The sequence below is a fragment of the Trichoplusia ni genome, chromosome 8 (assembly GCF_003590095.1).
Source record: "Trichoplusia ni isolate ovarian cell line Hi5 chromosome 8, tn1, whole genome shotgun sequence".
In the NCBI taxonomy this organism is placed as follows: Eukaryota; Metazoa; Arthropoda; class Insecta; order Lepidoptera; family Noctuidae; genus Trichoplusia; species Trichoplusia ni.
This window is the reverse complement of record NC_039485.1, coordinates 15,710,219-15,721,170: the sequence shown is the minus strand read 5'-3', so window position 1 is coordinate 15,721,170 and position 10,952 is coordinate 15,710,219. Positions and strand designations below refer to the sequence as shown.

Here is a 10,952-nt window from a genome sequence, read left to right as displayed (position 1 = left end):
GGGCCGCGGGGGCCAAGGGGGCCGCTGCGGGCACCGGGGCCGGGGCCGGCGGGGGCTCTGGTGTACACAACTCGCGAATACGTTATCATATGTATCGACTCTTTTTGAAAAATATTGAAATCTTGAATAGGACTCGAAACTGGTACTTCTGGTGTCAGACACCAATTAGAGATCCATCAAATTTACGACCGTAGCATTACTCAACTTATTATTCTTGTTTTAAAGGCAACAGAAAAACATCATCAGTTCAAATTTCAAACTGTCTAGCTATCACGTTTCAGTATTACGTGATGTATAGCCTGGTGACAGACAGACACACGAACAAACACCAGAATTTCCGAAATAAGGTTCCGTTTTACTCCCATTCCTTTCTGGGACTAGCCCGCCACACATGCCCGGCATTGCAACTCCTATAAGCCAGGATCTACAATGAAACACTTAAGTTCAGTGTGTCCCAGGAGGTAGAATTAACTGCCTTGGAAACCGCAACGAAATTAATCAGAAATAGTCAAATGTAAGAAAAAATGTCCTCCCTCCCCCTCCTAACTATCATTCTGGATAAGAAACCCTAAAAATAAGTATAATTAGTCGTGACGTATACCAATAGGTACTAAAGCTATGTACTGACCTGCAACGTCCACCTGCTGGTCCCCGTTGTGTGGGGGGGGCGCGGGCGCGGGCTCCAGCGGGGCCACGCACTGCAGCTGCGACACTGCAACATGTCGCACTATGTTATAACACCACATAATACTCACGATACTATAGTAGATTAGTTGGTCTGGACTAAACTTGGTAAAATAATAGATTAAAAAAATCTAAATACCCAATGTTACTCCATTGAAATTTTATCAAAATCGGTCCAGTGGTTTTTAAAGTAGTAAATTGCATTGTCATCCGAATTGAAGCTACCCTGAAAATTTCTGCCTGCTAGCTTATCGGGAAGTGCCTCAAAATTGATTGGAAATTCAACCGGAACGACAAACACACAAACAAAAAAGTGAGTGTATAAAAACGTGGAATATAAAACTGGTATTCCGCGATCAGTGGCATTACCACGACGACGATGGAACCAAGTCGTACAGGACGCGTCAGTCGGTGCTAGCACTTCGACGGTCAGAAATGAGAGCGAGGAGCAGTCAGTTGTATGAATCCTAACAAGGTCTGCAAGGGGAGTCAGAATTAGTGAGGCCAGACTGAGAAAAATGAGAATTAACTATTCCTTTTGTGGCTGATGGCCGTGTGATATCGTATAAGTATAGTCCACAAGTTGAGTATTTAACACAGGCTGTAAGTTAGTATAGTTACCGGTACGGATCTTGAGCGCTCGGCGGAAGAGTGGGCATCGCTTTGCGCATCGTACACACATGACAAAATAAAACGCCAATCTTGAGCCGTCTTGAGGTGCATGCAACTGCAGCAAAGAACGACTTTCAACGAAACCCTCACTCCGGTTATGACGCGATGCGCTGCGGGACAATCACTGCACTTCATACCGCAAAAGGGACACAAACAATCACTTCTGCGCAGGTGAAGGTCAGCGCCGGTAACTATCTGCTAGCTGTAGCTGTAGGTGTATGTGTGCGTGTGTGTTACCTGCGTGGGTGTCGGCGTGCGGGTCGGCGTCGTCGCTGGTGAAGTCGGGCAGCGCGGAGGGCGCGGGCAGCACGCGGCCGGCGCGCGCCAGCAGCGCGGACAGGCACGCGCGCGCCGCCGCCGCACGCGCCGCGCGCTTGCTGCTGCCCCAGCCCTCGAAGCGGAGGTCCGCTACCTGTCCCACACGTACACATAGCTTAGGGTTACATATAATCAGACACGTCCCCTTACTAGGCACCAGGGCCGGACCTAGGGGCACAGGGGCCCCGAAGCCTCGAGGCAACAAAGGAGTGGGGGCCCTTGGTTCAAGTAAATAACTTGAACCAAGGGCCCCCACTTCTTTCATTCGGTGAAAAATGTATCGAGCTTTTTTTTTAGATGCCTACTTTGGTGGTGGGCCCCTGGACATAGTGGGCCCCTAGGCACTGGCCTAAAGTGCCTTATGGATAATACGGCACTGCTGGGCACAGGTCTCTTGACGTGTAAGAACGGATTGGGGAGTGATCACCACGCTAACATACTGCGGAGAGGCAATTTCAGATTCTAATAATTAGAATGTAGGTACTTAAATACTAGATTTGACCCTGAGTAAAAGTCAGTTTATGACATTTGTCGTGTTCATAATCAATTGTTTCATGATACAAAATGTAAAATTATAGTTAATTCTAGACTACTGGGCAGACAGGGTCGCGGTCGCAACACCATCAGGCAAGGCGATTACATGCGACTATCGTGTATGTGTATGTATCGAAAAGCGTAGCACAGCGTGAGCCCTGACGTAGCGCGGCGTGAGCATCTACGTAGCATCGAAATAGCGCGGCGTAGCATGGACGTAACGAGGCGTAGCATCAACGTAGCGCGGCGTAGCATCGGAGTAGCGAAGCGTGAGCATCGACGTAGCGCGGCGTAGCATCAACGAAGCACGACGTGTGCATCGTTACCGAACAATTAATTGCATTGTTTTGAACACTTACGGTATAGCAGATGAAACCATTAACATTAAGCTAGAATTTCAACAAAGTGAATACATTATGAAAACTAAACATAATCTACTATTTTTGTACCTATTCACAACAATTTTAAATCAAGCCAATAATTATGTGTCAAAGGCGTCAAATAGTTTCCGATTCTTTAACATTTTTTTTCGGTTTTGCATTGAAACCGCCTAGACTCCACCAAATGCAACTTAATAATTTGTTACGGCACCTTCTGACGTTTTCGTAATATTTGTAGACGGTACCGTGGTACAGGGGCGCGCGAGTTTAACGGGAACGTAACTAGATGGCGTTGGCATCGAATTAGATCGCGCTATCGTTTTGTTACACGACTCACATGAGTCGCGAGCCCGGCCTGAAGCCGTTAAACCTTGGGACATGCTTAGATTATAAGTTAAGTTTTAAGAAAATAGCTACTAAAATCTTCATTTTTTGTAGAGCCGGAGCGCGATTATTGTCGTGTCTATGAACCGGTTCAGAAACTATGATATCGGAGATCAGACGGACCAAGTCTGACTCAAACTCCAAACCAAACTGATGGGATTCAGTCAAAACAGTGATTGTCTCAATCGGACAAGTTTGGTTTGGTTGCACGAAAAAAATATAGGACCGCACAAATGTATGACCGTAACAGCCGTTGCCTAGCTATCAGGATTCACGAGATTTAGCCTATAGACAGACGGACTATAATAATAATAATATTCCACAACATTCACACAACGCTATCTAGTCTCAAACTAAGCAAAATTTGTATTATGAGCAGATACTAGACAACTGATAAACATACTTTGTCTTTCTTCAAGAACACGACAACTTCTTTCAACCGATGAGTTGGGTTTAGGAAAAATTACCTCACATAATAGGAAGTATCAGCAATTCTTTGATGTAGGAATGAACACCTAATACGGCCCTTTAGACGAATGAAAAAATTGAAACGAAAAATGAGAAAAAAAATCATATCTCTCAACCTATTCATACTAAAGCCACAGGAATTAGTGGAACGATCGTTTATTATACCTTTCTTCGACAGAAGAAATAAATTCTGGAATATGTACTTCCATTGAATAATAATGGTTATTTTTTCATAAGCCCGAAATTCCGAAACCTTGGCATTTTTTTTATAATAAAGTACCTACAAGTCTTAGCGAATCCTGAGTTTTACTCTAATCCTCAGAATTTTAGACTCTATCGATCAATTCAATAAAACATGGTGACACAAAAACCGGGTTCTCAATACACTGTGGGATGGTTTCACAAACATTCACGAGGCAACCGTGTCCATGTCCGTGTGTGTGTGTACGTGTGTAGGGTGTGGCTCACCGTGACGGCCACGTGGAAGCTGGGGCAGTGCGCGGGCCCGCCGGCGCGCAGCACGCTGTAGGCGACGCGCACGCCGAGCTCGTTGAGCGCGGACACCGGCGACTTGCCGCCCAGCGCCACCGCGTCCGCCGCCGCCGCCAGCGTCTGCACGCAACACTCCCGTACAGCTCGACTAGTTGCGGAACTGACCGCGGTGGGCTACGCAACTAGTCGTTATAGCTCAAGAAAACAATCTCACATATTTTTTTATTTAACTTCAATTTCAGCATTCATGTTTTTATAGTTCTGCATCTTAATTTCAAAACTTTAATGTAATCTGCACGCCATTTGTCGGTAGAAAATGGTGGACCTACTATAAATTTAATACCTATGCAAATAAATAGATGAATATGACTTTGACAATGACCGTAGCTCTCCCCGAAGTTGGTCCACAACACCCGGGTTCCGCCTTCTACATCCAGTCTGGGCTACCTTTTGTAGGTCAATCAGTCCATCCATTCATTTACACATGTGCTGATGTTTTCTATCCGACTGCGTGAAACACGAGGGTAATGTTTATCGAAGACCGGGCACAGTTTAAAATCTTCTATTATGGGACACTATATAAAATATCAATCAATTCAATTCAGAGGTATTTGTTTATCATTAACACATATTACTATTTCCTGAACCAGAACAACTAAACCATTCATTTCATATGTAGCAAAAATTTTAGACTAAGCTAAGGTCACAAAAATGTGATATTTTTAAATTTTGTACCTCCTAAACTTTCACCCTACACTCCACCCGACTACAACAGAGTGTAAATATAAGAATGGTATTAGTAATGTTACAACAATATTATAGTCCTGATTCGAGAACATTCCCTAGAATCACTAACTAGGTATAGTGGTAGTGTACTGACCTGCAGGTTCCACTTGAAGCCGGCTCCGACGCGGATGGTGGGCGCGGGACGCTTCGCCGGCGGCTCGCCATCTGCACCACACACACACACACACACACACGTATTACTACACAACTAATAATCTATACTAATATATAAAGCTGAAGAGTTTGTTTGTTTGTCGTGCTAATCTCAGAAAATACTCGTTCAAATTGAAAAATATAAAAATCATTTTTGTTTTGAATAGATCATTCATCAAGGAAGGTTTTAGGCTATAAACCATCACGCTGCGACTAAGAGAAGCGAAGATACAATGTAAAATGTGGAAAAAACAGGGCAAAATTATTCATCTTCGAGGGCTTCCGTTTAATAATTCCTAACTTATATCTTCTAACCACGCGGATGAAGTCGCGGGCATATTGTTGTAATTAAAAACCTTATTCAATGTCATCAAATTGTAGGAACAATTGCATATGCAATTTTGATGGGGCATGTAAAAAAATCTGCTGTATCTTTACCAATACAAATATATACATTAAATCAAACCTAGGTCTTAAAACAAAAAAACAACAGGTTTCGTCCACCTACTAGACTATACTATCATAAACATATTAACCAACTTTCAGTGTTCAAGAAATGGCGACCAAAATAACTTAATCATGAGATAAATGAATAAAACTTTTAACTTTGTGCAGCGAAGATAAACAGACGAACTTATATGACTACTTTACGCGATGCAGCGCTGGAACGTTATTTTGGCAAAACTTTCTTGAACAAAGACTGATGGCTCAATATGTTTATAATAGTATAGTCCAGTAATATAAACATGTATACAAAATTTCAGCTCATTGGGGAACCGAGATGATTTGATGAAAACAAACGGACAAGTCAACCTAAATTTCACATTAAATTTATCTACACTTAAATATGTATTATAGAGAAGCAAGGTGAGTTTGCAACGTTGAACACTACTGCACACATTTATTTTGATATTTATTTGTGGCTATCACCTACCTTCATTGTTGATAGCTCCCATGTCTACCAATACTGCTTACGACACAAAACACACGGCGTAATACACCCGGCACTATAAGTACCACTAGTGCCACGATTATAACCGCTCGACCAACTAGCTCGCGACGTTAACTGACACAATACTATGATACCCTCATATTGTAATATAATTAGTATAAAATAATAGGGTAGATCTATATTTCCTTTCGAACGGCCCTACGTCTGCGTTATCAATATTTTAATTTCAACGATATTGTGAATTGAATACTTTTTGTGTGTTTTTCACAATTAAAGGCGAAATAGGGCTGTTTTATTAACAGGAAGAAATAGGTACATGTCTTAACTTAAAATCGCTCCAGAACACATGTTATAAACACGTTAATAACCCAAAACTAGACGTTCAAAAACGTTTTAATTTCTTTCAGTAAGTATCAGCTTTATAGTATTAAGATTAAAAATGAAAGGAGTGTGACGGTATCCTATACGCCTTTGCCTAGTTCAGGGCTTTGCACATGGCGGGAGAATGTTCGAGTAATACGAATACTTTTAAACTGACTTTTTTTCCTAGGATTCTATCTTCTAGCTCATTTGGACTAGACGAGGTACCACTTGAGTTCGCATACATTACGGAGCCGCGCAGCTCTGGTACCAACTACCAACAGGCATCCCTACTTCCCTACTAATATTATAAATGCGAAAGTAACTCTGTCTGTTTATCTGTCTGTTACGCTTTCACGTCTAACCCACTGAACTGATTTTAATGAAATTTGGTACAGAGATAGAGTTGACCTTAAGAAAGAACATAGGATAGTTTTTATCCCGGACTTTTGAAGAGTTCTCTTGGAAACGCGATATAACCGACATCGACGCGGGCGAAGCCGCGGGCGGAAAGCTAGTTGTATTATAAGGTGCGTGAAGTGAAATTAGGGAAAAGGTTTTATATTTTTTAGAATTTGATATAACATAGCATATACGTCTCTCAGATATGACGAGCTTATCACTAGAGACACGCCTGCCTGAACAACGAAATTTTAGATTATTTTTTTTGAGTTAATTTTTGGAATTTACAACAGAACAGTGTTGTAATACTTTGTCAATAATTTACACAACAAACAGTATTTTATTTAGGAATCTACAACACAAAGAGTATAAAACACAAGATGTTGTTGGTCAGTTCTGACTAATCTCCATAAAGGATCAACTAATTATGATGAAACATTGTAAAGGTTGGACCTGTTAGCTGCTAGCTTGTTAGCTTAATGTATTGTTTAATTTAATGAGGGTACAAAATGTTGTTGACACAAACCATATCTCCTAAACAATGTTCATAACACTAGATGGATCATACCCGACTTGGTTGTACGGTTGGATGGTATTGTTCAGGTTAATATCCCTACTAATATTATAAATGCGAAAGTAACTCTGTCTGTTTATCTGTCTGTTACGCTTTCACGTCTAACCCACTGAACTGATTTTAATGAAATTTGGTACAGAGATAGAGTTGACCTTGAGAAAGAACATAGGATAGTTTTTATCCTGGACTTTTGAAGAGTTCTCTTGGTAATGCGATATAACCGACCACGACGCGGGCGAAGCCGCTGCCGATAAGCGAGTATACTTATATGTCCTAAGTACGACACTCGAAATTAATGTGATATCTTATTGCCAATAAGAAATCAGGTAGCTGATACATATACCTGAACATAGCTCATACAATCTCACAAACTATAAGTATAGACATATAACCATATAGGAGCAGTGTACTCACAGTACTTATCGTAGCGACGCTTGTGCAGGCGTCGCATGGCGTCGCCTCGCCGCGCTCTGAGAACATAAGGAAACAATTATTTATTCATTAATAATTATTATTATTAATCAACTAATATCCATTGTTACCAGTATTAATATTGAGGTGGACAAATCATTTTTCAATCCTATAATGTAATTTATGTAATTGAGTAATATCAGAAGCCTAAGACTACATTATCTGTCCATCTGTCCGTCACCACACTCTCTCCCATGAAAGCATGAGCCAGAGATACATTATCAACCACAAAAATGGAGACGCACATAGAGGAACACCATTTAAACCTTTTCATTTTATTAAATGTTAAATAGTAGTTAGAAATACTTAACAAATGTAGTCTCTAGGTCTAAATACTTGAGATATAAATACTACTTAACATAAGTATCACACACATATATGCACACTCCACTCCAAGTTTGGAGCAGTCAATACAATAGCACAATACATAGCACAAGCCATAAGAGAATAAAACAATATGCAGACTGTTTTAATATCATAATATTCATGACACTACCAACTCTCAAATTTATATCATTGCTGTTGTAGGAGTGAGATGGCACTCTACAGAATGTAGTGTGCTATCTCCCTCACACAGCTTAGGAGATAGTATAGAGGTTAATGTTCACAGCGGTCTTGCTGACTAAGTCTTTATAGTACTTTTAATTTATATTAAACAATGTTATAATAAGAGTCTTATAGTGAGCAGGCAACTAAGTATATGAAAGTAACATTTTGTATTTGGTACAATCTAACAAGCATCTGCTGAGTTTTTGAGACAGGTAGCATTTAAAAGAGGTTTGTTGAAATAATAGGTATCAATGTAGTACACAAGTAAAGAGATGACTTAAAATTGAAATGAAACTACTTTTACGGATTTTATCGCGGTTTAATTTTAGATTTTAGTTCCCGACGTTTCGAAACCTTTTCAGGTATCATGGTCACGGGCAGACTGAGATGGCGTTCGTCTTGACAGGAGATGTTGCTCGTTCTACCTTCATATTTTAATTAATTATTTGTGGTCCGACCTACGCAGTATGAGCTCACTGTGTCTTGATGTCTTGCAGCGCTGCTCTTGGGTTTGGCCTTGAGTTTATTTATTATTGGATCCCAAGTAGAACTAAAATCTAAAATTAAACCGCGATAAAATCCGTAAAAGTAGTTTCATTTCAATGTCTAACATTCGCGTAAACCTGAGATGACTTAAGTTCTTATATGTGCTCTTGTCCCTCTCTGACTAAACCAAAATTAATGACAGACACCCACTTCCCCGTTGATGTTCAAAAGATTAAATATTTCAAGTATTCTGACACTCTTCAGGCACATGTAAAGCAATACATTAATTATTGTACTTGAAAAGCTTGAAAATATTATTTCTATAACAATATCTGGCAAGGAACTCTATAAAAACTCTCATATGACCATAGGAGACAAAACGCAGGTAGGCAGGCAGTATGCTTAGGGGCACTCGGCAAAGAAAACAAAAAAAAGTGTTACAGGTGTGGGGCATGTCAGTGCTGACAACATTGTACTTGACTAAGTTTTGATAGCTTAAGTAGGAGCTGATAAACCTAACAGACTGACAAGTTTGCAAGGTCACCATGCAGTACTGCATAGCATACACAATAACCAATAGGTAAGGCACTTGAGCTGAATACCAAATACCTACTTTTATGGCGAAAATTTAATGACAGAATACTTTATAGCCCACTGCTATAAAACACAAATAATTGAAATTATGATTGTTGAAAGCAATACTTCTTTGTAAGGAGCAGTGAAAATAATGTTCAACAACCACTTGAAATTTAAATGTATGATAAATAAAACAGTTACATGCAAAATAAACTTCAAAATGTTATTTTTTAGGTTATGAAAATAATAATATTAACTTTAATTCAGCAGTAATTACTTGGGAGGTTGCAAGAATAATTGGAAGATAAATTTACATCTTATACTCACCGTTTTAAGTGAAATCACAGAAGTTAACACCCATTCCTTGACAAAAACACCGCAAAAACACTGTTATTTTTATTCCCTTTTCGCAATAACCTCTTCGAAACAGTTTCTAAAAGGACTCAATTAATAACGTGTATGTACCTAAGGTAGCCACGTAGCTTAGCACTTGTATTTAGCACTGAGTTGGACACAAAACAGTAACAATACAATTTTCTAGAAGACGTTTCAGGTTTTGCGCCAAACTATACAACAATCGATCGAAAAACGGCACAGATTAAATAAGAAACAGATTATATTTGTCGATTGTCAAAAAATTATCGCTCAGATTTCACTTTATTACAATAAAGTTAGTAAAAACTGTGTGCAAAATAAATTTATTTCGGTGAAAATAAAATGAAAACCGGATTTATTTTTCAGAGTTCTTTTACGTAAAACAGAAACCACGTTTGGGTTGCTTAATCGTGCCATCTAGCGTTGGATATAGAAACTAAACGATTTTTTTATTATTACGCTTTTAATAAGTCGACCTGTATGTATGTAACTATGTAATCAAATCTAAAAAAACTTATTTTATCTTCTGGAGATCGCAGCGTTATGAAAATTGGCAGTTGTATGTAATTTTAATGACAATACTATGATATGGTACTGTCGAGCTGATCTGATGATTTATTTAAAAAAAATATCCTTCGAAATTAAGCCTACTAATAATAACATGTAAGACTAATATTGTATGTTTATAATTATTTAAATGTTTCGGTAAGGATAAGGGTGAATGTATTACGAGTATCTGTCAATTATTAACTATGTGTTCTTATTATTTTAGATTACTATTGACAGATACAACATCACAATAAGTTTAATAGCTTCTGCAAATCAATGTTCCTGGCTGTTTGAACAGTTACCTTTGCACGACGATTATTATTACAATAATGTGGGAAGATAGATAGTCGCAGTCGGAACGGCAATTGTACTTAAATTTTTCGTTTTCGATAAAAATATCAGTCGATATCACGGAAGCTAAGTCTCACTGCTCAGATGTGGGATAGAATCAGCAGTCACAATTTCCGTAAAAACCAAAGTAAATCTCAGAAGTAAGACCAAAACTCTGATACAAAGACAATTGAACCGAGTGTCATAGGAAATCGTGAAGTGGGTCGAGTGATCGATGATGTCAGAAGCTGAAGCGGAGCAGCGTACGTCGGACCAAACGTGGTGAGCTGCCTCCGAGTCCAAGTACGTCGAGTTCGGCATCTGGAAGTACTCCGCGCAGTGGCAGCCAGGTACGTTAAGTTTTAGCTAATAACTTGTTTAACTCTGTCGAACGCCTGGCACAGGGCAATAAGATTCGCAAGTGCGAAACAATGGGAAATTTTGTGGTTTCTTAGGT

The 10,952-nt window shown here is 39.5% G+C and overlaps 1 protein-coding gene across 2 annotated transcripts; it reads right to left on the bottom strand.

Annotated features, from left to right (window-relative positions):
- Positions 1-17: 17 nt before the first annotated feature.
- Positions 18-10,117, bottom strand: LOC113496601 (RISC-loading complex subunit TARBP2-like). 2 transcript variants are annotated; one of them, XM_026875873.1, is made up of 6 exons: positions 9,569-10,117; positions 7,574-7,629; positions 4,813-4,883; positions 3,909-4,052; positions 1,594-1,768; positions 18-712 (listed from the first exon to the last, which is right to left on the bottom strand). In XM_026875873.1, the coding sequence occupies exons 2-6, from the start codon at positions 7,608-7,610 to the stop codon at positions 585-587; spliced, it is 555 nt and encodes a 184-aa protein (XP_026731674.1). In that variant the 5' UTR covers positions 7,611-7,629; positions 9,569-10,117; the 3' UTR covers positions 18-584. The 2 variants fall into 2 exon arrangements, with proteins under 2 accessions (XP_026731674.1, XP_026731675.1); XM_026875874.1 differs by lacking the exons at positions 7,574-7,629; positions 9,569-10,117 and adding an exon at positions 5,806-6,011.
- Positions 10,118-10,952: the final 835 nt, after the last annotated feature.

Bases quoted from the DNA above. Each gene is read 5' to 3' on its own strand.
- LOC113496601 (XM_026875873.1), bottom strand. From the start codon at position 7,610: ATGCGACGCCTGCACAAGCGTCGCTACGATAAGTACT. The intron at 4,053-4,812 runs GTCAGTACACTA...TGTTGCGTGCAG, and splicing joins GCTTCAAGTGGAACCTGCAG to ACGCTGGCGGCGGCGGCGGA. The intron at 713-1,593 runs GTAACACACACG...GACATGTTGCAG, and splicing joins GCACGCCGACACCCACGCAG to TGTCGCAGCTGCAGTGCGTG.